Source organism: Passer domesticus, chromosome 18, assembly GCF_036417665.1.
Source record: "Passer domesticus isolate bPasDom1 chromosome 18, bPasDom1.hap1, whole genome shotgun sequence".
Taxonomy (NCBI): Eukaryota; Metazoa; Chordata; class Aves; order Passeriformes; family Passeridae; genus Passer; species Passer domesticus.
Window position 1 is genome coordinate 12,297,925 of NC_087491.1, and position 27,834 is coordinate 12,325,758.

A 27,834-nucleotide genomic window follows, 5' to 3' on the forward strand; every position below is an offset into this window, starting at 1 on the left:
ATTTGAGTTTTTATGATTTTCAACATCCTCGGCTTTGTGCTAATGCACACTTCAGAGCTAATTCTTATGCTCTTTAGGAGCACAGGCTTCATTCATGAAGCAGCATGACAAAAATTCTTTATCCACTTGATGACTACAGAAGGTGACAGGCACCGAGAAGCAGGCAGCCACGGGGACCCTGTCAGAGTGCTAACCTGCAGCGCTCCTCCTCGGAGGACAGCTCCCCTGATTGCAGGAGCACAGGCATGCATATTTCATAGCCCCAGTGTGGAAACCGAGCCAATTCTTTTGTTATTAATACTGGCAGCACACCCTATAAAACAAATAACGCACAGAGTTAGCAGACCCTGGGTTTGGCTCTTCTACTGGCTTCTCACTCAGTTTTGGTCTTGTGCCTTGATTTCCCCCTGGTGTTTACTCCCCAGGCAAGAGGATTCGAGCTGCTGCCACACTCTCAGCGTGGTGAGCACAAGTGGCTGTGCCCAGCAGAGCGTGGTGTGCCACACTGCAGTGCCAGCCTGTGGTGCATGCAGCACTCGTGTAACGTGCAGTGCTTCAGGAGGCCCAGGGAGCTCCCCCTGCACAGGCCACTCTGCTGCTGAGGTTTCAGAGCTGCAGGGACCCCCGTGCACAGGGCAGCAGGAATGCAGCAGCCCTGCACTGCCTGCCAGGGGATGTGCAGCCAGGCCAGGACGGCTCCTCCGGACCAGGCTCCCTCCTGCCACAGCTGCTCCTGATGTTTTGCAGCGAGGCTTTCACAAGTGCCCATCAATTCTATCAAACAATTTCTATCTCAGTTTCACACTGATTTTTAAAATTTATTTTATCCTGCCTTTTTCGTGCAAAAGGGATACAAATTTGGCTTCAAATAAGGCTGCCAGAAGTAAAGGCCTCTGAGCCATGTGTTCAATACCAAGAATACTTCTGTTTAATCCCATTCTACCTACACTTATCCCTTTCATCATGTCACTGGCCAAATCTTTTCACTTTGAATTTGCTCTCAAGCTGAATCTCTTTCCTTCCTCATCAAGTTAGATGGATTTAAGCAATGACAGCTACCAAAAGGACAGAGCACATACAAAATAACTCCAAAAATGGGCTCAACAAGGTTTATTTCAATCTCTGCCCTTGCTTACTTCTTAGCAGAAGGATGTAAAGAAACAATTTCCTCACTTAATCCCTCCTTGACCCAAATTAACTTTTTCCAAACTATTTTCTTAAATAATTTCTTTATAGTCTTGCCTGAATGAACTTGACAATAGGCATATCTCAGTCTCCCAAGGAAAGGAAGAGAAGAGCACTGGGGAGGGATAAGAAGATAATTTAGCTGGCCTGACCAGCACAGTGCTGCAGATTGGGGTGGTGGAAGAGGACAGATTAACACTCTGGATTTCTCTTTATTTCTCAATAAAGATGACACAGGAGGGAAAAAAGACATGTATCCTTTAAGCTCCCACTTCTTCAGCTGCTGGTCTTTGTGGTATGAAGAGAAAAGAGACCCATCTGCCCTGGGTCTTGCCTGTGTGGATCAGCACACTGGATCTGACCAGACTCACGGGAAGCCTTCCTCCCTCCCCTGTCTTGTCACAGCCTTTCTGCAGGATTGGAGCTGCCAGAAAGACTCGAGGATAACTGGGGGAAGCACAAGGGAGCACCGGCATTGCCTCTCCTTCAGACGCCTCAGTGGATCTCCATCCCTTTCTCGTTTTGACTGGGCTAAATTCTAAGCAGCAAAATGTAACACCAAGCTGATGACAGCGCTGTGAAGTGGCTGGGAGGCTGGAAAGTGGGTCAAGGGCCAGCTGCTGCCCCCAGCCCCATCAGCAGTGACAGGGTCCTGCAGGCCCAGCTCGGCTCCGAGCAGCAGGCTCCGCGCTGCCCTTGCCTGGGGAACTCGTTCTCCACGGCTGCTCCAGCAGCTCACTTCCCAACGGGAAAGGATGTTTTCCATGCACTTAGTGAAGCACGGTGCTAATTTAGCAATCGCCATGCTCTTCCTACTGAGCAGGACTGGGTGTTTTGAGAATGAGAGCAAAATAATTAGGACGAGCCTCAAAATATTCAGGCGACTCAAACATTTGAAGATCACCTCTGATGTGGGGACAGAAGGAGGCACCTGGAGACTGGCAGGTGGTTGTGCCAAAACCCTGCTCCCTTTTCCAAACCCTAACATTTCATATTTGAGGATTCTGCAGTATTTCTGCTAATCTTAAAATGGGTTCCACAGCTGTTCAGATACCTTGTAAAGCACATTTTTACCCTCAAAAACGATCTAATGGATTCATTTTTATTTTTCATAAATATGATCAAAGATACCATGTGTTTTTCAGTCAGAAGCCCACTCTTACCTCAGCAAGCACCAAAATACGTATTTTAACAACTGCATCAGCTATGCTTCAGGAGTGTAACTAAATGACTCCAGAAATGAAAGACAATCCTCAAAAGAGGAGGCAGACAGGAAGCTGTCTGGGAGCTGGAGAAGTTACTACAAGGGAGATTGTGGGCAGAATGGACAGCAGATAGGAGTTGTCTCCTTCACACTGATGCCAGGGAGTTGGGAACCTCTCCATCCACATCAATGGCAGCTGTGTGACACTGATACAAGCCTGGGTCACCACTAAAGCAGCATGTCAAGCTTTTTTTTTTTTTTTTCCTTTTTCTTTCAAAATTGCTTCCTTTTGGATGAGTTCCATGTAACTGTCATTTGTTTCCTCATTCCGTTTTCATTTTCTATTTATGCATTCATCCAGCCCTTGAGGGGGAATTCTACAGAAATCCGTGTCAAGAATGCCCACAAGGGCCCTGTGACCCACCCCTCCCACTCCTCTGTGTCCCTGCTGGTGACATCGTGGCACAGCTGAAAAACTCAACGAATTTGACCAGCAAAGGGCAGGAATTGGCACCACTGTGGCTCCTTCCCTTCCTCCCTCACCTGCAGCTGCCCCGGTGCCCTGTCCCAGGGTGTGGGGCTGCCAGACCTCCAAAGCCCAGGAGCCCAGAAGCAGCAGGGGTTCCTGAAAGGATTTTAACAGCAATAAAACACAGAGAGAACAGCCGTGCAGGGTTAGAGAATGAGGCAGGACTGCAGGTCAGAAGGGAGCTCAGGAGCCACCCAGTCCAAACTCCCTCCAAGGAGGCGTCCAGGCCCTTGGACTCCCCTCTCAAAATGTACTCAGAGAAGAGGAAAAGGTCACGACTGAAAAAAGCAGAGAAAAAAAAGGCTAAGAAGCCTGGAACAGAGTGAGAAGAGAAAATACAGCACAGACATTGACTTCTCCCCGCTGCTCAGCCCTGGGTTCCCTCTGAGAACACTTGACAAACAAAGTTAGTGCATCTTAGTGCACATCCCAGTGTCTCGTTCCACTGTCCCAGCACAGGGAAAGGATGCAGAGCAGTTCTGGGAGCAGCTCGGAGTTTTGTCAGTGTCAGACCACTGAAACCAGCGAGGTGGTGTGGTTCATTCATCATCAGGGGTCTCATTGAGGGCGTGCTTTGGAGCTTTGATTCTGTGCTGCCACAGGAACGGCAGCGCTGCTCTCGTTGGAGGAATGGAAGGGACACAAACACACGTGGAAATCTCTCGGTGCCAGGTGTGGTTCAGGGCAACGCTGCCGAAGGGGCTTGGAGGGGCTGTGCTGTGGCTCCAGGGGACAATCCCGAGTTTGGGGACAACCCCGAGCTTTGGGGACAGTCCCGAGCTCTGGGAACAATCCCGAGCTCTGGGAACAATCCCGAGTTTTGGGGACAATCCCAAGTCTGGGGACAATCCTGAGCTTTGGGGACAATCCCGAGTTTGGGGACAACCCCGAGTTTGGGGACAACCCCGAGTTTGGGGACAACCCCGAGTTTGGGTACAACCCCGAGCCATCCCACGAGCCGCTCTCCGACACCTCCCGGGTGCCTCCGAGCGCCAGCACGAAGCGGCCGGGCGCTGCTGCCGGCTCCGGCGTGACCCAGTTTCCCGGTGGCCCCGAACGGCCGGGGACAGGCGGGGCGGGGGCCGGGGGCCCGGCGGGGGCTCGGGGCCGGCGGGAGGGAGGCAGCCCGGCGGGAGGGAGGCTGGCAGCCCGGCGGGGCCCGGCGGGGCAGGTGCGGCCCGGGCCCGCCCGGCACCCAAACAACCCCGGCCCTGCGCCCGCCGCCGGGGCGGGGCGGGGCCTGCGGGGCGCGGCCCAATCGCCGGCCGGCCCCGCGCCGCCACAGCCAATGGGCGCGGCGGCGGCGCGCACGTGACGGCGCGCGCGGCCGCCCGTCAGCGGGCGCTATATAGCGGGGCGGGGGCGCGGGCGGCGGCGGCCGCGGGGGCTCGGCGGGTCCGGCCGCGCTCGGCGCCCCGCCCGCGCCGCCCGCCCCGCCCGCCCCGAGCTCCGCCGCCAGCAGCGGCCAGGAGTGCCCGGCCGCCCGCACCGCCGCCGACTTTGGGCACGGCGAGCCCAGCGCGGAGCCCGCCAGCCGGGAGCGCCCCGCCAGGTAAGGCGTTAATCCGAGTCCCGGCGGGCCGGGGGGAGCCGCCGGGGGGGCGGGGGCCGCGCTGCGCCCCGACCTGCCGCCAGCTGGGGTTTTTTTTTATTATTATTTGTATTTTATTTTTCCAGTCTCATTTCTGCACGTGCTCCTTTGTTCTCCAACAGAAGCGCTTTTTTTTTCATATATGTGTGTGTATATATATATATCCGTTAATGTAAGGCAGCTGGAGCAGCCGCTCCCCGCCGGTACCGGGGAGGGGGAACAGGCAGCAGCCCCCTTTACCCCCAGCCCATCCCCTCCCCGCTTTATTCCCTCCTCCCCCGCAGAAGAAGGAGAAACTCGAGCGGTTCCGCGGCGCTGGAAGTTGCTGGCGGCTGCGGGTCGGTAACCAGACACGCGTGTCGCCCGAGGGCTGGCGGGGAGGAACTGAGCCAGACGGGGACACAAAGGAGGGGGGCAGCCCCAGACACGCCGTCCCCGCCCCGCGGCGGCTCCGCCGAGACCCGGGCGGGGACGGGCGGGGAGGGAGAGGATGGCCCCGGTGCCCGCTTTTGTCTGGCCGCGGTGGCACCTGCGGGGGCGAGCGCTCGGCCCGCGGGCCGTGCCGCTCCGAGAGGGCTGACACAGCCCCGCCGCTCGGCCCTCCGGTGCCGTCAGCCGCGTGTTGATTAACGGAATCATTAAAAATACAAAAAGAACCGCAATAAAGCGAGCCCCCCGTGCGCGGTGTTCCACCGGTTCTTGCTCCTCCACACGCGGAATTTTTATCGGAACTTGCTCTAAAAGAAATTTAACGTATTTGATCCCAGACTGTCGACAGAGATTAGGTGTGCCGATTGCGATGAGCTCAATACAATATCTAAAAGAAATTTAATGTGTTTGCTCCCCCAGAACATCTGCAGTGATTTACTGTGACGATTGCAATGGGCTGTGTATATGATATCTAAAAGAAATTTAACTTATTTTCCCCCATAATCCTCTGCAGTGGTGCTTGGGCTTCTGTGCATGGTAAAGATGTTCAGCGTACACTTAAAAATCTGATATTTTCTAAGAAAATTTTCATAAACTTTTCCTATCGTTTCCTCAGCAAAAACAACCCATTATGAAAGCTCTAAGTAGAATTCTTCCACAAGTTTAGCAAGTTGAGAAGGGGACGCTTCACCCTCCTTGCTTTGTCCAGGAATGCGAGATAGCATATTTTGAAAGTTAATAAGTATTAAAAGCCACGAGGAGCATCAAAAGTGAATTTCCCAGCGGCGTGCTCGCGCGGCGCGGAGCAGCCAGCGCAGCCTGAGCTCCACGCAGAGCAGAGGTTATTCACATGGCTCTTGGAGAAACTCCATTCATATCTCTGACTACCTGGATTTGAATAGAAACCAGACAGCAATTCTTTGGTCCCAGCCACTATTCGCCCCGCTGGACAATAGAGATTTGTTAGCACACAGGCACAAGCCCTGGGACACAAAGCTGGAGGCTGCAGAGATAGGGGCTTCACTGCACAGGAAATTACAGCTTTTGATGCACTGTTGGCAGGTCTGTCGGTTCAGAACAGCAACATGCCTGTGCCATGTTTAAGAGCTCCTGACTGCCATTTTTAACCACCTAGAATGTCATAAAAGCTTTATTGTCGCAGTACATAAAATCATGAAGTCCATATGGTTACTTTTCAGCTGCCCTGGGTCTGGAAGGCAGAAGCATGATCTGGCTGGAGATTTTAATTTGGGGGGGGGGGCATGGGGGAGAATTAGAATTTGAGAACAAAAAACCTCCAAGTGTTTATAAAGGCAGAGATTTGTTACCGAGGCAGCTGATGTCCAGCCTGAGATGGGGTGGTGTTCTAATGGGCTTGGTTTAGTGGTGGCTGTAAGGGGACATGGTTGGGCAGCTTATTTCATCTGAAAAGGTCCAGTAAATTTACTCCATGCAGCTCCAGTACCAGCTGTGGAGAAGAAGGTTGTTCAGTTGTGTCAACTTGGCAAACACAAAAATAAATGAGAAAAAGCAAACCGCTCAGTGTCTGGTACCTCCCATTTCCCCTACTTTTCCCCCCAGTCTGGAGTTAAAATGAGAACTGCTCGGAGACTGGGCTTTAATCTGCTGATTGGAGCCAATGAGCAGAAATGATCGAGATGAGAAAACCAACCAGCGGGTTTTATTAGCTGAGAAGCCAGCCCCTCGCTGTGCGCGGCGCCGCGGCTCGCGGCACTCCCTGCCCGAAGAGCGCAGCCTTGGGGCTGGTCCTCCTCCCTTCTTGTGTTTTTCCATAAATCCTACCACCTCAGAGGCAGAAATACCCGGGGCTTTTGGTCTGTTAGAGTTCTGGCAGGCACACAGTGTGAGGGTGTCTAGGTGTGAGCCTCGGGTGCCTTGGCTCTTCTTCACCCAGCAAAAACAATGAAAGTGAGAGTTGTGTATTACAGGTGGGAACTGTGTGTTTGTTATGAGCTGCAGCCACGCAAAGCATCATAAAATACAGAAACATTGGGCTGTTTGCTGCTGTTCAGCGTGTTTTTATCAACACAATCCTGGTGTGGGGCTCAGGAGAAGGGGAAGAGTTTTAAAGTAAGGCAGGTCCCTGTTCCAAGAGACACCTGAGAGATGTCAATGCTCTGCACCAGCCCACGAGGGAGGTGATGGACTTGCTTCCACTGGTCCTTGGAGCAAAGAAGGGCAAAAAAAGGCTGGATGACTAGAAGAACACACTTCTAAAAAAGGTGCTTCTTGTACAACTAACGAGCACTCGTACATGTGAGGGGCCAGCTCATGGAATTTTCAGCTGCTGTTTCAGGACATTAAAAACATAAATGTGAATGAATGTAAATATTTTTCACAGGAGTCAGTTTTGTCTGAGTAATTATATAACTTCCTTGAATTCTCTTCCTCATGGAGCACAATGGCTTGGGTGTATTACTTCTCAGTAAAACTTAGCTTGATTGCAATCTAGCCCAATTCTTATCACCTATTTTGATTTTTTTTCTTGCTGGTACTGACAAGCCCAGAAGGACCTACTTAAAATAGGCCTTTGAACAAAAACATTACTATTTTTAATAAATGTTGAGGATATTGATGGCTCTGTCTACAACACACTTTTAGATGAAATTCCGTGGTATTCTTAAAATGCAGCAATCTTTTCTGTTACCTGTAAGACCGCTAATACTTAATATTCATCCAGATGCTAATATTAAAACCTACCCCTTGAAAGTGCTGTCTAAAAAAAAATTTGCTGAAAAGTTAAATTCAGTCCCTGCAATTGGGTCGTAAGATTTTGAGTACCTGTTAAGCACATAGTTCTGAATGGAAACCAGACCATTATAGGTAGGCAAAAAGCACTTTGCTTAATCGAAACAGCCATAAGGGAATGTCTGGGCATGACCCGCCCCCAGCAACATCCCAGACTCAGCCTGGACACGGCAATAATCCCATCAGGCACACAAGAAAAGGATGCTGATGGCTCTTCTCATGTGGTCAGGGTTTATTTAAACTGCACATAGAAATAACAGATCATTCCAAAGTCAGTGTTCACAACTGCAGTTACAGCTATTCCAAGGGAAAGCTTACAAAGCCTGGAGCACTGTCACAACCACTAACAGCCTCGGAAGTTGCAGCAGATGCAGAAGAGCAGCGCGTGCAAAATCCAACCATTAATAGATGGTATTGCGTTACAGGGTTGGATGCCAATAAAAATGCGTCAGGTATGCTGAGATCTCACAATGCACTTGGCAATTTAACAAAAAATGTGGAATCCCAAGAATTTCATTTTATCTTAATAATAGCCAGCAGATGCTGTAATCGTTTCAGACCCACGGTGTTGATTAATAGCGCTCAACAGTTTCAGATGTTAAGAACTCAAAAGATAACAATCGGGTGTTTTGATATAACATGGAAGCATGTGTTTCCCTGAGAAGCACCAGGGACACAGAGACAGATGACATCACCTTTTCAAACAGACTTCAGTCCTTCCTGCCCTCCCTGAGAGTAGCTCAAACCATCTGCAGCTGCCCTGCACCAGAACACAAAGAAATGAACCCACTGCCAGCAGTGACCTGGGTAAAGCTGCACATTTCTGAGCGCTGAGTGCTGCATCTCAAACCCAGGAACCTTCCTGCACTAATTGTGTGGGAATGAATATTGCAGGAAGCCTGGGAATGGGAATTCTGCTGCCCGGGAGCAGGTCCCTTTCCAGCACAACAGCTTTGGGAGCCTGCACAGTTTGGGTTTGCAGCACCAGGCTGCTCAGCCCTGCAGTTACCCCGTGTTTCCCCTGGAAAGGCTGGGCTGTGTGGGATGGATGCCCAGCTGCAAGGGCTGGGTGGGCACGGGCAGCACACTCATGGCACTGCCCTCAGCTCAGAGCTGTCCCAGCACTCAGGGGACAGGGGCTGTGTGCTCTGGGTGGCTCCAGCCCGGGCAGGGTGAGCCCAGCACGCAGGGGACAGGGGCTGTGTGCTCTGGGTGGCTCCAGCCCGGGCAGGGTGAGCCCAGCACGCAGGGGACAGGGGCTGTGTGCTCTGGGTGGCTCCAGCCCGGGCAGGGTGAGCCCAGCACGCAGGGGACAGGGGCTGTGTGCTCTGGGTGGCTCCAGCCCGGGCAGGGTGAGCCCAGCATGCAGGGGACAGGGGCTGTGTGCTCTGGGTGGCTCCAGCCTGGGCAGAGTGAGCTCAGCACTCAGGGGACAGGGGCCGTGTGCTCTGGGTGGCTCCAGCCCGGGCAGGGTGAGCCCAGCAGTGCCACAGGCACTGCTGATCCAGTGCAGGCACATTGGAACACAGTGAGCAAGGCATCCATCCCCAAAATTCTATCAATACATTTACTGATTCTCAATTTGCTATCAAAATCAGTTTATAGTTCTCATGGAAAATACCTTGTCAGGAGTATTCAAGGCTTTCCTGCTTTGCTTTTTCCAAGCTTTGAGGACACATTACTTGAGCATTAGAGCACACATCCATCCCTCTGTGCCCATGTACAAGTCCACATGCCTCTGTAAACAGTGCTACATTTTGAGTCTGGTGTCACGAACAAAAAGGATTCATCTGGTCTAGGAGGAGAAGTGGTCAGGGTTTCACCAGGCACTGCAATTCCCAGTGTCCCACATTTCCTTACATTTCCAGCTGCACGCACGCCAGTGCCCTGCAGTGGCAGCAGCTCCATTTCCATAACCAGGGCTGGGTATCCCGGGGCTCAGGCTGGAGCTGAGCCCCCAGTGCAGGCCAGCAGAGACTCTCACCTCCCTGGGGAGGCTGGGGGAGCCCAGCAGGGCAGCCAGGGCACAGAGGGTGCTTATGTGACAGACAAAACCCTCCCCTGCAGCTGGCTGTGATCAGTGGCTCTTCCTACTCAGATTTATCTCTTTAGGCAGAGCCTCAAATTCTGACTGTTAAGATGATCAGCACATTTGCAGACAAGGTTCACATTAAAAAGGTCCTCGTTACAAAACAGAATACATTCAAGTTTGCCGTATATTATTTTCTCCTAAAGATTTAAATATCATGTGGCTTTAGCTTTCTTTCTGTTCACTGAATATCAAGGTCAATTAGGAATGATGTCTGGCTAGTACTCTCAGAGCAGATTAGACAGTTGCATCAAAAACTAGGACCATGTATAGGTCATCTGTTACTGTGACCTAGATTTCTGAGAATCTGTTCAATTTGTTTTATTGAAAATGTGATCCTTTCTCAGTTCTGTTTCTCATAGCAAACCTTTCTGTAATAGCAGAAAATAGCTTTATTAGATACTTAGAGACATTGCTTACTAGTTCTGCTAAGACACAAAGAAAATCAAATCCATGCAGCAGACCTGTGCCTGTCATCCATTTAATTTTAAAATAACTTAAGGTTCTGAAAGGCTTACGCCTTATAATCTAAAGCATTTGGTCCACATGCCAAATACTAAGCAGTCTGAAATACATAATAGCTTAGCTCCAGCTTTGTTTGCCCTATTTAATTCATTTTTTGCCTTCAGTAACCAGTGTGTAGATGCAATATTTCTGCAGTCTACTTTGGAAAAGAAGGAAGTGCTGAAATATTTGAGTGAGGCTGTTTGCCTGTACCTGTGTGAGCTTTGTGGTGCCCTGGGAGGAGAGTTGGTGTGGATTGCCCAGATCCCAACCCCGCCTGTTTACTGAGGATGAGGATGGTGCTGTCTGAATCCTGACACTTCACAGTACATCCACCTATGCTTGCTGGGTTGTCACTCTGAAACCACATAAAAGCAGATTTCCATTTGGAACATTTGAGCCAAATTTCCTCTCCTCTCAGGGCTCTTAATTGTTCCAGTAGAAAGCAATTACTAGAACAGAGCCCATGCAAACCCCACTGCTGGTGGTGTAAGTACTGGCAAGAGGGAACACAAGAAGGTGCATCTTAAAATAGTAGAAACCATTTTCTAAACACCAATCAGTTCAGTGCAAAAGAAAAACTACAAAAATACTGAAGTGACTGCAGAACTCAAAATCCAAAGACCACCAACCAAATGTGAGCATTATTGTTGTCATCAGTCGCTGTGGCTTTATCGTGCTGGGGTACAAAGCAGGTCTGGAACTTGTGCTCTCATCACACCCCAGGACAAAAGGTACCATCAAACATCAGGAGAAAGGGCACCAAAAAAGAAAGTATGCCAATAGGTTGAGATTCACAAAGGAAATCTGCGGTACGTCCCTCCCTCCCTCATACGTCAATCTTAGGAAATCTGTTCCCATTTTTTAAAAATTCTAAAGCTACTTCTACCAACTCATCTGAATTTTATACTACTTTCATATTCAAACTTTTATGTGCATCTCACAGCACACTGGGACCAATTTATTTTATAGGCAAGATAAAACCCTGCAATATTTGGTGACGTTATCCAAAGATATCCAAAGTTCTAAATGAACATAAGTACATTTTCTCCTTTTTGTTTCACATGATGGCTGCATTTAAATAGGCTAAATGTATAATTCAGAGAAGAATGGCTGAGTCCTGCCCACCTGGGGGTCATATGCACATCCATCCAATATTTAAAAGCACGCAAAAGCAAAGAAATTAAATATATAAGAGGTGGGGGAGGAAGTCTTTCTTTCAACAGAATATTTGCCTGGTAACCAGATAGAAGAGACTGCCTCTTTTTTTACCCCCAAATCACAGTTAGTTCTACAAGTCTTTGAAGACACTTCTATTTTAAATGTTAACACCTGAAGGAGCAGTTCAAGAAGTGCTGCTGTGGCTGAGCCACACACAGTGGGAGGAAAGCCTCACAGAAACACAGCTGAAGCTCTGGAGCCAACACTGCACGTTCAGACCACGTGTAAACAAGGCTGAATGAATTTGGGGTGAGAATGGGAAGAAAGAGCAAGGACACACAGTGGAAACCCATGCTGGTGCTGAGGATGTGATGTTCCCCTGTCAGCCCACAGCAATCCATCCAGGCCTTGTGTACCTGCTGGAGCTGACTGGGAGTGACCACGGCCAGAAGATGGGAGCAGGACCTTGCAGAGCTTCAGTGAGATCACGGCACTTGTTCTGTGTGGCTCAGCTCAAGGAGGACACTCCTCATGGAAAGAGTACCACGCTTCCAGCTAAGCCAGATGTTGGCAGGGGATAAGGAATCTCATAACCTTTGTGAGGAGGATGGGGAGAAAGCCACGTGAGGATTCATTTTCCTGCTCATTACAATGTCATCATCATGTCATTTTCTTTGCTTCAGCTCTATACAGTTACTGGAAGTAAAATCTTTATTGCAGTGAGTGTATTGTGAAATGGAGTCTTACAAGGTGGCAGCATAAAACTGACCCGGAGGTGCCACACTGCCAAAACTGAGCCAAAAAGTGAGATTTTACAGGTATTTCTTTTGAGAAGAACTTCAGATCTTGAAGTCTATCAGATGAGAATTGCTGGATTATAAAGATGAAAACCAGGAACTAATTATCTTCAAAGGGACAGTTATCAACGAATCACGAGGAGACATTATGATTATGAAAAGCAAATCCTCCATTTGATCCCTCTCCGTCCATACTGCTTCCCAAGCAGATAACCTAAGCTTTATCCATATGGAATTGCTAATATTCCAAACAGGGAATCAAATATAAAAGTCCCAATTAGCATATTTGGAAAAAATCAGTATTTTTATAGCGTTGTGTATGATCAGTGTGTGAACAGGGACACATGGCAGCAGTTCCATGGGAGTCACGTCCCTGGTCTGAAGTCACAGGAAGCCATCTCAACAAAACAGACCTCAGATTTTTCTCCCAATGACTTTGAACCCCATGTTTGCCCATTACAAGTGCAGGTTCTGGGCACATCTTCAGTATCTCACATGGGGAAACTGAAGTGATGGCTGTGAAACACATCCAGGGGTGGGCATCGTGCTGGGGGGAGCATCCAATGCACTGCCCACTGAAGCCAAGGAGGCCTTCACTCCACACCCAGGGTTCTCTGCCATTATCCAGCTGCATTAACATCCAGAAACAATGACCAGGGAACCTCAGCTGGGCTCGTGGGACCAGCAGCAGAACCAGTGGTGCTTCCTGCCCTCCCTGCCCTGGCAGAGACCAGCAAGTCCAGCTCCTTCCAACCTCAGCACAGCAAGGCAATTCTGTGCCACACAGGAACTAATTTTTGTGAAAACTGTCAGACTGATGACGCTGCCGACCATTTCTAAAAAGCTAAAAGGAGGAAAACAATCTCAGTAACAGAATCATCTGCAGTTAGGATCATCTCTCTCCTTCCCAAAACAGGCACAGGAACTATGCCTGAATTCACAGCTAATGGGAAATCTTTTGATCTTCACAGACACAAAGCTGCCAGCCAAGAAGAGCAGTCAGCACAGGGGGACCTTCTGAAGAAGCACTTATCCTAAATTCACCACCACAATAAATGTGACACATCCTGGCTCTGGAGCAGCGCAGCCCTCAGTGATGAAGACCTGTGAGCATGTTTAGTACAGCAGAAAAGACAATGTTATTTATATCCCACAAAGCTGCTTACCCAGCCTCAGATGTGCCCAGCCACAGTGCAACTGCAGGAATCCATCAGGAGGACACCTGAGATTCCTCCCCACAGAAAGTGATGGATCTAACACAGCCAATCATCTTCATGGCAACAAATGTCATCTTAAAAGACAGGGGATAAAAGTTCACAGGGAAGCTGTGCAAATTCATGAAAAGAAGAATGCATTCCTGGTGACTGAAGGCACAGAAGTCTGTCTCCAGAAGTCTGTGTGTGTTGAAAAATGTCTGGAAGACAGGAGATGATTAGCAGGAAATATGCAAGCTTCTACTCCTTGTATCCTTCTCCAAACATCCATTAGCCACTGGTTTGATTTTCTTTTAAGAGTCAGAACTGCTTTATTGATTACAGCCAACAGCTGCAATTCAGTAGTGGTCCCAGACATCCAAAGTAATTTTTTCCCAACAAAGACAATTTCTGCAGTTGTGTGAAATGAGATGACAACACCATTACTGAGACATCCTGGGCTGAGGTCATGTTGTTCCAGTCCAGGTACAAACAGTTCATAAATGGAGCTCCCTCCAAACCATCCCTCTTGTCTGCTCAGGACAACATCCCCGGGGTGCTGGGAAGCTCTTGGTGCTGAAGAAGCTCCTGATCCCCTCCCTGCCTGCCTGGCTGGACTGAGCTCAGTCCCTGGGGAGATGTGTGGGGCAGGCAGGGCTGGATCACCACGTGCTGATCCCTTCAGCTCTGGGGAAGGACAGCGGGCTGGGCTCCCACCCAGGCGGTCACTCCTGTCTCAGGAGGTCAGCAAGGAAGCCCCTGCCCATGGCTGTGCCTTCCAGCCCCCCCAGCAAGCCAATGTGACAACTTTTTCCTTTAGGAGGGCACAGGAGAATGAGAGTTTGATTCTGAGAGCTTGTGTGTTTTGTTCTAGAAACATAAAACAAGTTTCACTTAAAAAACACATCTATTTCACCATTTTGATAGCTCAGAAAGAGTTTGGTGAAGCACCTGAAAAAACACAGGGCATCGCATTACTCAAGCTGGGATGTCAGATTGCAAGAACATTCAGAATAGCTCATTCATAAATGCCTTCTTTTAAAATATTTGGGGAAAAAAAATAATAACCAAAATAATTGTACTTTACTTTTCAATTGAAATCACTTGCTGAGTCTTAGCCTAGCATTTTTCAAGCATGAGTGTTTAATTTTCTTGCAAAATCACATCCCAACAGGTCAAAAAAGCTTTCCACTCTTTCAAATGCTCTTGCAACACAAGTTGGTGCCTTGAGTTTGAAGACTCAAACCATTTTTCCTGGCTAGCACCCACTGCCAAGGTTCTGCTTCCCCGCTGGGAGGCCAGACCCATTCCCAAGCCCAGGGCAGGGTTGTTGTGCTCTAACTGGCTCAGGTGTGCAGGCAAAGATGTTAGGAGACAGGACAGAACTCCTGAACCTTCACTGGTTTATCTTATTTTCCTGGCGACAGTCTTTAATTGCTCTCCACTGAAAACCTTCAGAAACCTGCTCGGCTCAGTGATGTCTTCAGGGCAGAACTGGCTGAAGCATCCATCCTTTCAGCAGTTCCAGGAGAACTAAGTGCAGATGCACCAGCCTGTGCTGCTGTTCAGTATTTCATTGTTTGCACAGTAGTAGGAGTCAGATTGTGCACACACATGCTGTTAATTATCTCCGTGGGCCCAGCCCTTTATCCTCACACATGGTCTGTATTCCTTCTTCCCAAACATGGAACTTTGCATTCAGCTGTACCAAAGCATTCACTTGCACTGGCTTTATCTAGAGATCCAAATCTGTGTCACTGTTCTGTCTGAAAACCCCAAAGCTGCTGATGTGGGATATGTTGTGTTTCCCCCAGGCCTGAAGCCATGCTTTAGGATGTGGCCAAGTCATTCTAAGGCTGCGCCAACTGGATCAAGTTCCCACTTGGAATTGCATTCAGACCTCCCCATTTGTCATTTGTTAATCCTTTTAACATTTGCCACAGCAAATTTGTATCATACCAGTTTAAATTGTCATTTGGTATTAAGTCAAACACCTTACAAAACTCTAGGGTATGCTGCATCCACAAGCAAGCTTGTCAACTTAGAATGAGATCAAAAGAACTTGGGAAGTCCTCCCTAAATTGCTGGAAACTGGTACTAACAGCATTGCTCCCAGGTTCCAGAAGAGCTCTGCATCTGTTTTCTCCAGGATCATCATCACAGCACTGTGTTCTAAAAGGGCAAACGGAACAGATTGGTGACTTTGTCCCCCAGTTTTGTGGAGCCCCCAGAATTGTCAAGTAGCAGTCCCAAGGAATTTTGGACAGTTAGAATAATCTCCAGTGCTCACTGTAGAAGACTGCTGAATCTGAAGTGTTTGGCCATGGCATTGCTGGTTAAACACTCACCCCAATTTCAGTGAAACAGCAATAACTAAAATTACTGGCAGCAATTCCATGCTCTTGTCTCCCCAAGGGGTGTTTGCAGGCTTACCCTGCTGAAGTCATTTACCTCTACAAAGAAAACACATTTTTATAATACAATTAAAGCTTGTTCCAGGACAAAGCAAATGTGCTTGCACATGGCATTTGTGTGGATGCTCGGGGCAGGCAGGAAGACTCTGTCATGTGCTGGGGAGAATCCTGGCCCCAGTTTCCTTCACTGGGGTCACACACCTCCCTCATGAGAGTCACAGCTACAGCACAGGGGGTGGGAGGAAAAGGGAAGCTGTTTTACTACCAGATGCATATGTAAAATTTATTTAGTGATACTTTAGGGCAGTGCTGTTGGGATTCCTGCCCTGCTAAATAAAAGCCTTATTGTGAGGAGCCAGTAGAATGATTGGATTAGGGTGTAAGAATTGTCCAGGCACCATAAATGCAAAGAGCACAAGAAACTTGCACCAAATCAACTCAGTCCTGAACAGTTACCTCTCACAAACAGGTTAACCCCTGTGTTTCAGGGTTTGTATGCAAATTTTGAGGAAACCACTTTCTTCATCCAGAAACCCATTCTCCAGTGTAATTTGAAAGAAACCTCTGTGTGCTCTGAATGTTCAATACTTCCATGCACAGCAAGGTCTTGTTCACAAGGTGTTCTCTGCAGAGAACAGGGCTGGCTCTCAGGGACCCCTGCCAGCATCTGGGGAGGGTCCACTTCGTGCTTTTATCACAACAAAAAATAATAATTAGGGAATTGCAACAGTCAGGTCTAGTTTCAGTGCTTCCCAGGTGAAAGAAGTCTCAGGGAAAGGAAGGTAATGTTGAAGATTCAGTGCAGACCATAACTTTTGGAGTGTGCCTTGCACATATTGCCCATTACAGTTTCCAGAGAGCTATTTTATAATTTCGGAGTCTGTCCAAAAAATCTGATGGAGAGCTTTGAACTTTGCCAAGGGGAAGGAGTGTGCAGCCAGGCTATAGAAATAACATGTACAGTTTAACTTACAGTAGAAATGCAGTCTTTGAAATTGTGAAACAAGAAGATGAAAGTTCCTACCTTGAAGGTCATTGGAGGGATAAAGGAGGAAGAAGTAGTAAATTGAGAAATAAAGCCTCTCTCACAATGTCTTTTAAATATAAACACACTGGTTTGGTTTGTTAAAACCAAAATTTCATGCTTGACTTGAACTGAGTTTCCTTGATTTATGTTATACCTACCACATGTAGTCACCCTTCACACTGGGACACTCCTGAGGCTTAACACTCCAGGCTGAGCACTGCTTGTGATTAATTCAAATTGTCTTTGTTCTTTCCACCAGCTCCTACTCCAAATGATGGCAAGAAAAAGGTGACACTAATTTTTGGAGAATTCTTTTGATTTTCAGTATCAGCTGATGTTTAATGATACCATTAAAATCCATCAGTTTAAGTGCAGGCTACAGACTGTATTCCTGAGCAAGATTGCTTCTAATACTTTATTAGACAATACACTTACTGTTAAATTACATGTATCAGCTCAGGATATTCAGTGAGAAACTGTTAGATCCCTACAACAAGAGAAAATACTCTGAATTTAGAGCAAGTTTCCAGCATTTAAGCTGTAAATTATCCCCACTGACTCTGTAGGCTCCAGTGCACTCACAGGAAAGTTATTTCAGATACAGCAGCAGATTTACTTTTTAACAAACAAACTGCAAATAAGTCATCCCTCTGGAACGATGCAAGCCAGGTGGAAAAGATGAAGATAATTAGATGCAATATAGAGATTTAAAGAGACTACACCTCCTTTTCCTCTTTTATAGGAGCGGAGAGCAGGGACAGGAGCTGTGGAAACACAGACATTATGTACTCCACTAAGCAGATCCCCTTCTCTCCCTTATGTTGTTTGAGCACTGTGGGTGAGCCCCCACCCCCAGGTTTTTTCCAAGTGAACTTTATAAAGAAATATGAATCATTATAAACATCCTTAGTGCTCCTATTGAGAACATGCATATCCACAAGAGGAAAGGCTTTTCCACAACTGCGACTCCGATATATTCCAAGCTGGTTTAAGAAACACTGAGTGAACTCAGCATCCATAACCAGAGTGTTACACTTCTGCAATTCATTAGTCCTCGAGGTTCCATTCCGTAATTAAAATACTTTGCAGTTTAAGGCTTTACAATAAAGAATGTGCAGTCCTCAGCAGTGTTTCCACTGCCAGTCTATGGAAAACATATGCATGGAAAATCTGTGCAGTGCATGTGCACAGCCATCTTTGGATAGCTTCAGTGAACATTCAACGCTGTCGGTGAGTTTGAGAATAGAAAAAACCATCGACCGTTGACTGTACCTTGAGGTTTATCACAAACCCTCTGTTAAATGGAAAGCCTGAACCTTCAGAGATTTCACATGTGGTTGCCATTAGCAGGTCATGATTTACAGATTATATTAAGAGCTACAGAGGTTGAGTTTTTCCAGTTCTGCTTTCTCTAAAAGTGAATTGGTGTATAAGAAATGCTTGTTTTCTCTTAAAAAAAAAAAGAATTAAAGCTTTATACTAACACAGAATTTCTGCAGAACAGAGTATAAGAGATCAATGGAAGGTTTTGTATGGGCAGCACAAAAGCAGGAACGTATCCACACCATATGGGACACTTGGAAACAAATCTGAGCATGGTATATATTCAAAATAGCAGAATATAGGCCAGATCAGGATGGAAACCTTTCCATTTGGGCTGGCAACTTGAGCTTTGCTGGAAGAAGCTTTGGAATGTCAGTTCATTTGCTCCCAGGAACCTGCACTCTGTCCCAGCAGCTGCTCACCGGCGAGGAGCGGCTCCCTGCGGGCCAGGTCCAGCTGCTCCCACGGCTCAGGCTGTCCCTGCAGCCAGGCCAGCAAGGAAACAGCCTTCCTTTGCAAGGCACACCAGCCAGGGCTGGGGAGCCTCACTGGTACCCACTGGAACCTTCTCCAGCCCAGCTGGCTGACCAGGACTGCAGGCTCTGGCAGCAGGTGCCTTCCAAGGGTCAGGTGCTTGTTCTGCCTCTGCCCGGACTGCAGAATCCATGAAATGAGGAAAGACAAAGCACGTGCCAGGGAATGCTGTCTTGGGCTGCTCTGGAGTGACAGCACCCTCGCTGTGGAGTGGCATCTTCAGCATCTAATGGCTGCAATCAACATTCATTGCTGTCGGTGGGTTTTCATTCCTATCAACTCACTGATCAATGAATGCAAACTGCGGACCAGCCAGCCAAGGAGCACCCACCCTGATGGCAGGAAAAGTGACACCTTTGCCAAAGAAATGCTGTATCCAAGGTCTGCCTCCCAAAACTGTGTGAGACTGAGCCATTGTCCCACCAGAGAAGTCCAGGACACATCATCCAGCTCCTTCATGAGCAAATCTGAGTGCTAATTAAGAAATGCACAGGGATTTTTAAAGGAGCACAACAGCTGAGGAACTAGTTCAGTTTTAATAAAAGTGACACCTAATTGGTAAATCTATCAGTAAAGCATAAACCTACAGCTTTACCAGGTTATAGGAAATTAAACTTCCTCCTGAGCAAGCCAAGCTGTGGAACAGCACTGGTCCTACAAAGTGACCAGTGAGAGATGAAAAGGGACTGAACTGTGGGGCTTTGGACTGATGGGTGAGAACAGGAGAAAGCAAAGCAGAAAATAGTGATTTAAGGTACTGCTGCAGAGAACACTCTTCAGGGCTGTGGTGGGCAGGAGCAGCTTCATTTCTGCTGGGAAGGTGAGGAGCTGGAGCTGGCTGCCTGGGGCAGGCAGGGACCTTCTCCCCCTGCTCTGTGGCTGTGCAGGAGGAGCAGACACATCTCTGCATGGCAGACAAACTGACACTGCCCTGAGACACAGGAGCAGCCTCCCGAGCTGCCCTCCAAGTATTTCCACATACCTGCTGCAGAAAGGCTCCTGTCTGTGGGCAGTAAAGGGGGGGGCTCCTGTGGTGCCCCCAGGACACTCAGGGTGGTGCATCTCACCATGCTCAGCAGTGCTGTCAGTCAGTTCCCTGGGCACTACAGGGTCCAAGCACTTCTCTTAGCCTTGTTTGCTCCTCCAGCTGCTCAGGATTATCCTGAAGGAGCCTGTTCAGACATGCTGTGCTGCCATCCCACAGGAACCGTGTCCCTCTGTACAGCTCAAGTCAGAACAACTCGCCAAGGACTCAGAAACTCCAGTTTGGTGAATATTCAAAATATATCTGCGTGTTCTGTTCAAAGACTTCAACTTGTTCAGTTTTCTACAGGAACAGCTCCACCAAGTTCAACAGCCACACACTAAACAGACTGAACTTCACAAAAGTGGAATTTTAGGAAAAAATCTCCCCTCTCCCTGGGTCTGATAGCAAAGAGCCCTGTTCAGTCACCCACAGCAAGCACTTTCACCAACAGCCAGGTAAGTGTGTTGGCTTGGTACAGGGAATTTACCACAGCAGTGTAACTGAACAGCCCAAAAGCATGCCTGCCAACGTGTTTTAACATTATGAAAACAGGACAAATGACTCATTTTTGATGCAGTTTGACATTCTGCCTTTGAAATCTCAAAATTTTCAGCATGCTTGGCAGACTCATTCGGAAGTGAGAGTGCACAATTTGGAATTTTTCCAGAGACATCTTACATGATGTACAAGAAACTGCTTTTGTGTTATTTTAAATAGACAATTCAGCCAACTGTTTTTCCTCATGTATACCTGCATGAAAGTAGAAAATACAGAAGTCCTGACAGAGGTGTTCATCTTTACTGTGAGGACGTGAAAATAATTGACTGCAATTACTCTGAATAAGACATTTCAGACAAACAGGGAAAATTACAGTAAAGGGGCCATTACCCCAGTTTGCCAATGCACAACAAGCCAAAGGCTTGAGCACACATTCCACACCTCTCAAATGCTCTGGATGCACAAATAAGCTTAAAATTCGGGTTCCCACTTGGCTGTAAAAAATCCTCCAGAATTTTTTTTTTGCTTTAATTTTGGTAAGGGAGACAGCAAGGGAAAAAACCAAGGGAAGACAGGCATGTTCAGAATGTTTTTAAATCCATGCTTGGGAAGCTTTAGATGTTTGTGTCAGCAGCTGTTTGCTGCCTACCAGAGGCAGCACCCCGCAGATCCACCTGCCCCGGGGCACATCAGGGTGACCCTGAGCACCAGCACAGCCAGTGCTGCCACCACCATGGGACAGCTGGGGACAGCGGGGACCTGCCCAGCAGGACCTGCCCGGGCTCATCCACCCACTCCAGAGGCCAGCGAGGGCTGGCTCATCCACCAGAGCTGACCGGGCAGAGACAGACAGGAAGACATCAAAAGAACTCGAGGAGCTCCGTTTATTTAGTTTATCAAAAGTTTATATAAATATCTTCATAGGGAACAGACAAGCATTTTTCAGTTTAGCAGAAGATAACAGACATGAAAGCTGTAGCTAGACAAATGCACACTGGCAGTAACACACAGTTATTTAAGGGGGGAAAGAGGGTCAGTGTTGGACAGCCCTGCCCTTTTTCTGCAGATACATTCTGCTGGGAGAATACTGTGGAAAATTTAGTTATGTTATAATACCTGTCAATGCACAAGAGTAAATATGACCTGTATCAGGCCACAAAGGTTCAACAGAGTATTAGCCAATATATCATGAAATATTCTACATATGCATGTGAAATTACCTGTTTCCACATAAAAGTGATAAACTGCATGAAAACCTAGCTAGATACCAACAAAGACGTGTTTTATTAATCACCAGGCAGATAACTGCACACATGTTCACAACTCAGAGCCTGCCATTCATGCACTCCACAGGGCTGCTCTCACTATAAAGGACAGAACCAGATTTTCACTCCCATCATGCAGGAACCACAGTTCTCCAATAAAAGTAAGTGCAAGTCCACCAGCACAAAGGCACGTGGAAAGGACCGTGTCCTGGCTCTGGGAGGCTTTTAGCAGTTGTGAACATCTGAGCATGACTTTGAAATGAGCTGCCAGTTAAAAGTCTGCCACATTTGAGAAATCCACCGAGTTCCCAAACAATGAGATGAAAAGCTGCTCTCAGTGAGGGTTTCCCAGTCCCACCAGTCTGACAAGGGCCTGTTGCCATCTAGTGGATTCCCACCGACTGGTCCCTCCGCACAGCAAATGCCACTAGATGGAGTGTTAAGAAGGAATTCTGAATTTCTCCTTTTTTAGGTGTCCAGCAGCTCAGATTTTCAAAGTCTCAAAAAGTTACAGGCCCAGAATTGCCCTGAAATTGAGGAGGATTTCACCAGCTGCTCTGAGTTTCATGGGAAATTCCAGGCTACAGATTTCAAGTTTTAAAATTAAACACTACAGAAAAAGACTCCCATGTCAACATAATTTACATCACCTCAGGGGTTTCTATCACTCATGCAGGTACCTCCTTCACTGAGATATCTCTGGTGGCAACAGATGTTGCTCGGCCTGCATTCTTCTGGTGTAAATAGTGATGTACAGACCTGGTCTGTGCTGTTTTAGTGAGAAATACCACATCAGCTCTCAGCTATGGGAATCCCACTTCCATGAACAAGTATCAGCTGTAAAACTCCTCCAAGTCTCTGCCATGGAGTATCAATTCACATCTCTGGATTATCTCAGAATTAGAAATGCTACCTTGTCACACATGGCAAGAAAAGGGGTACTTACTGCCCACGGAGTTCACAGGGAGGACAGGAGAGGAAGAACTCATCTGCTCCACATCTGCAGCTAATGGGAAAGTGAAAATGAGAAAGATGTGATGTGCATGTTACTGAGAAGGTTTTACTTTGAAAACTTTCATTTACACTGGAATTGAATACGCATGTTTTCAGTCACCCAAGGAAGCTGCTTTGAGGAGCAGGTAATTTAACAGCATCAGCTTTCCCCTTTCAAGGTATACACATTATCTGCAGATCTACTTTTAGCAGTCATATTAGTAATTTGTAACTTATGATGGTTTGAGACTATCAATTCAGAGCAGCTTCCAGCACAAAGAAAGTCTAAATTACATCGGGTTTAAACTGTATGCAGAGCATTACTGGGGAATAAAAGGACATGATGATCTCCCATCTGTGGCCAGTGAACCTTCAAAAGATTCCTGATCAGAAGAGAGATCCTCTTCCAAAGGCTGGCAAGCTGCTGGAATTTGATCTGGAGCAGCATCAGAAACAAGTGTCTTTAAGCACAAGACACTCCAAAGCTTTATTTTCTAGCAGCTGAAAGAAGAAACAGAACTTCCTGCCTGTGTCTGCCAGTGAAAACCCTCAAAGTCAGAACGTGATCAAAAACAAATGCCCTCTGTGTTTTGGAAAGGATCCTCCTTTCCAGGACTCAAACCAGGAGAAAACCATCTTGCACTAACAGGGTCAGTTTTAACCCAAGACTAGGTGAAGCCAAGATGCATTCTTTGGGCTTGATCTCTCTCAAACGACCACAGCCCCTCTCAGCACATCACCACCAACACCCAAGCCAAGCAGCTCAGTCTCCAGCTCTGTGATTTTGATGCTGGTAGGTCCCACATAATTATATATTCTGTAACTTGTTTAGCTCTAAGACCCAATAAATGCACACTACAAGTCTGCATTCCTGACCACAGAACACAGCCCCAGAAGCACAACTCCAGCCCACGCCAGGCTTTGCTGCCAGCCCAAATCCTGCCTTTCACATTCTTGCAATTCCCATTTCTGGGGCAGCAGGCAGTTCCCCGAGGACCACTGTTTACACTGAAAGTGCAAAGTTCTGCTCTAATTAGGCAAACCACAAACAAAAGTAAACACTTCAGCAGACCATTTTTAGAGAACGTGAGAGCAGACACTGCAGCACGCTGACTAAATCCTGCTGCCATGCTCCACACCACCCCGAGCCTCCTCGGTGCAGCTGCTCAAAGCAGCAGCTTTAGTTCATCATGTTAAACACCAGCCATAGCTGAGAGCAGCAACAAACACAATTACAGATTTATTCAGCAATGCCCTGGCTTGTCCTGTCCTATTCCCCAGTGGATTACCACGGCATTTACTGCCTGGAACACCTACACATGAATTTATCATCTTGCAGCAGTGCTCAGAAAGCTGCATGTGACATGCTGGCTGCAGACCTCCCAACAGGCTCTGGATTACACTGCACAGGTCTCTGATGTGCTCAGAGAAGAAAAATTATTTTGTATCTTCCCATTTTCCACCTTATTACTATAGTCTCCTTAATTTAGGAACTAGCAAGCCGTATATTATACATGTTTTGTAAATTAAAAAAAAAAAACCCAAAACATATTCTTCATATGCAGTACAGCCATTTCAGGTTCCTGGCAAGAGTTTTGTACTTTTGCCTATAGAAAGCCACATAAGCTTTCACATAGATCCAGGTTAAGCCAAGCAGGCTGAAGTTGCTCTGCCTCTCTGGAGTGTGCAGAGTGAGCACAGTGGCTGTCAGGAGGGCTGAGGGGCAGCCCAGCAGATGGTCACTGCAGCTTACCTGCTGCTCTGGCACACAGAGGTCACTGCCCAGCCCTGGCCAGATGGCACAGGGCAGGCACTGGAGCAGAGCTGCGAGGGCAGAGTCACTCAGGGCAGTAAGCTACACCTGCCAACATCTGCAAGAGTTTATCAAGTATCATCCAAAGAGCAACTCAATAATGCATGTGCCTTCTCAAGAGAGGTTTCTGAGTGGAAGTGTTTAGAGAGAGGCAGCACAAATTCTCCAAGTCCTGAAATTTTAGATTGTTCACTGTAATGCCAGGTTACAGGCTGCAAAAACAGTGAAACTATTTCCCAGTCAGACTTGGGAATTCAGTTCATGCTTGAAATTATGTTTTACTGACTATCTGTAGTATGTTCACCAGTGCAGATGCCATGCTCACCACACCCAGCTGCTCAAGTTTGGGGTCAGAATTCCCTCAACGTCCTGCCCTGTGCTGCCAGGAACCCAGTGATCCCACGGCCCTCAATAGATGGATTTAAAAATTTCTCTCTGTGTGAAAACACAGCTGTTTATGAAACATGGCAATGCTGGTTTGCTCTCTTACCCATAATCCCCCACCCTTCCCTCCAGCCCTTTTTACCTTCATAATTATATGTAATCCATTAAATCCCTAAAAACAGTTTATCTAAGGGAGAGGAGATACAGACTAACAACCAGACTAAGATTTTGGAAAGTGGTTTGCTCTAAGAGATGAAAAGGACAGAAGTCTGCTCAGCTATGAAGAGCTGCTGCTGCCAATACAAGTATTTACCTCCTGACCTCTCCCCTGCCCACTCAGTGAACAGTGCCAATTGTTTTCCTTGTTTACAAGCCCTGAGTGGTATGAAAGGAATTAATAATTCAGCTAATGGAGCTGATGACCTTTATTGGGGTACCCCTATTTGCTGTTTCTTTTTAAGAGTTTTTCACTTTACAGCCTAATTTGCCACCACAACATAAATCAGTTATTTCTCCTGTTTTAAGCAACAGGAGAAATTCTCAACCCCTCAATTTCTAACTTCCCTTGTATCAAGCCAGGCCTTGTTCTTTGGCAAGGCCAGCATGGAGAGCTTTGCAGGATCAGGAACATTTGGGAACACCAGCAAAAAGAGATGATGCCATTTTGAACTTCTCTTGACCCTTGCCTGCCCTTGTCCCTGTTCGTGCTAATTGAAGGGGTATGTGGGCTACTGCTAGAAATGAACTTAGCCTGAAGCTGGACTCAGCACTGGACTTTGAGGATGAGTTGTGGTGCCCCCTCCCCAGCACGGAGGAGCTCAGCAGTGACACAGTGCAGGTGACCCAGGGCACCCTGAGCTCAGGGATCCCCGAGGTGGGACGGAGCAGAAGGTGCTGACTCAGGGAGTGCCACCACGTCCCCTGCCCAGGATCAACCACACACCTGGATCCCCGTGGCACAGCCCAGTGCTGCTTGTGGGCCTGGAGATGTGCGTGGGACAGGATGCTCCAGAGGTGACTCTGCCGTGTCCCACACAAGGCACCAATGCTTCTGCCAAGCTCGTGGCCAGGAGCTGTCACAAGCCCAGCCTGACCCGGCTGTGGGGCTCTCCAGGACCCCCAGCTCTCTCTGCTGAGCTGCTCTCCAGCCTGCACCATTCCACGGGGTTATCCAGGTGCAGGACTTGATGGCTGTGTCTAACTTGGAAGTTTCAATCAACTTTTTCCTTCAGGTTACTGAGGTCCTTCTGAACAGCAGCTGTGCCCTCCAGAGCATCAACCTGCAAGCCTGAGGAGTTTGTCCATCCCTCCATCCTGGTGGCTGATGAAATTGCTCAACAGTGTTGACCCCAACACTGACTCCCAAGGACAGTCACAGTACAATGGCCACCAGCTAGTGCTTGAACTCGACTGCCACCCTTTGAACAGAACAGCCCAGCTTTGCACCCAAAAAACAGCCCAGGTTTTCAGATGACATGGGAGACTGCATCAGAGGCCTTACCTAATGCTAAGGTTAATGACAGAATGACTCTCTCCTCATCCATGATCCAGTCATTTCATCACAGAAGGAAGGAGGTTGCTCAGGCATGATCTCTCCCCTTGGAAAACCACAGCGAATGTTCCCAGTTACCTTCCTGTCCTTCAAGTGCCTGGAAATGCCTTTTGGGAGGATTTGCTCCACACCCTGCTCACTGAGGGGCTGAGACAAGGCTGACCAGGCAGCAGTTCCCCAGAGCAGCTACTACTCAGCAGAGCTGAGCTGAAGGTGATTCATTATCCCTTATCAGCTAAATTTTACTATACAGAGACATTCCTCCCCTTTCCCCTACATTGGGTAGAGCTTGTCTCACCTCAGTGCTGAAAACACACACTGTTTGCAGAGAGGAATGGGAAATAAGGTCATTTCATGATAAATATTTTTACTTATTTTCATTTATATGGAAAACAATCCCAGTTCTTGCTTACCAACAAAACTGAAAGGAAACCTACTAAGAGATGCATCTTCCACGTACCTGCACTGTATTCCTCAATAAACTCTACAAACATTGTTATTTTAAATGCCTGTTTACATTCCAGCAAAATTCTGTCAGCGTGCTATCTGATTTATTGATGCCATCAAAAGTCACAGGATTCCTGTCGTGCCTCCTGAGGCACAACAATCAAAGCAGAAAGGAGATGCATCTTGCTGTGGTATCAGCATTACCACATACCGTATGGGCTGGGTTTCCAGAAGCCTCTGTGATTTCTGGGACAGAGCACAGGGCTCTTCTGGAAAGCTGCTGCTTCCCTGCGAGGTGCAGCAGGCTCTGCTCCTGGAGAAGGGGGTGCTGGGGAGGGAGCACCCCCAGAGCCAGCTCGTGGTGACAGCAGGGCAGCTCTCAGCCAGCCATTCCTCTAAAGGGGACTCACGCACATTGGGCATCTTATTTCAGACTTTTAGGATACCAAAAGGGAAAACACAGTCAAGCACCAATGCTTTTTAGAAAAATGATGATGATGATGATGAAGAAAAAAGCCTGCCCTAGAAGAAGGTGATTGTCTCTGTTTCACACCCAGTGCCTCTCAGCACGCAGCACCCCAGGGCACACTCACACTGCCTTTGTCCCTGGGCATGGGATTTTTGCATCTTCTCTGCCTGGAGAACGTTTTGCTTTATTAGGGTATTGCCTACCAGGCAGCCCAGCCTGCTCCAGTATTGAAAGATCAATATCAGTCTGTAAATCTGGGGAAATTCCTTATTGACTTTTTGATCACTGATAAAGTGTTGGCCAACATAAGGCATACCACTTCAGCAAAATCCATCTAGAGTGCACTGGAACTACCTGCATTAAAAAAGCAGAATTGACTGACATTTTACAAGAGATGCTATTTTTGAAGAGTTAACATCAATGCAGATTAATACCGATCTCCTGATAAATAACAGCATGTTATGATACACAGAATATGGCAGAAATCATGTTGCAAATTAGGCAGCATTGCCAGAGGCAAGTTGTTCTGGACTCCAACCAGTGCACCAGGATAGAACCACCCCTGTCAGAGTGGGAACAGAGAGGGGTGGCTCTCATCTGGACCTGGCTGTGGCTGCAATAACTGACCAGTCCTTGA

At 47.7% G+C, this 27,834-nt stretch overlaps 1 protein-coding gene and 1 long non-coding RNA gene across 6 annotated transcripts in view; one reads left to right on the forward strand and one right to left on the reverse strand.

The window, feature by feature from the left end:
- Window positions 1-27,834, reverse strand: part of NR6A1 (nuclear receptor subfamily 6 group A member 1) — a 73,236-nt gene that overhangs the window by 38,909 nt on the left and 6,493 nt on the right. For 2 of the 3 annotated variants that reach the window (XM_064394180.1, XM_064394178.1), the window contains exon 2: window positions 22,486-22,545. The exons of the other annotated variant lie outside the window; for it this stretch is intronic. In XM_064394180.1, the coding sequence (XP_064250250.1) occupies window positions 22,486-22,545 (60 nt within the window). The remainder of the gene's footprint in view (window positions 1-22,485; window positions 22,546-27,834) is intronic. 3 annotated transcript variants of the gene reach the window in all.
- Window positions 4,345-27,232, forward strand: LOC135283403 (uncharacterized). Of its 3 annotated transcripts, none has more exons than XR_010349176.1 (3): window positions 4,345-4,470; window positions 13,230-17,180; window positions 17,635-27,232. It is a non-coding gene; the product is annotated as an uncharacterized LOC135283403 (long non-coding RNA). The 3 variants fall into 3 exon arrangements; XR_010349177.1 differs by having other exon boundaries at window positions 17,152-17,180; XR_010349175.1 differs by lacking the exon at window positions 4,345-4,470 and having other exon boundaries at window positions 12,844-17,180.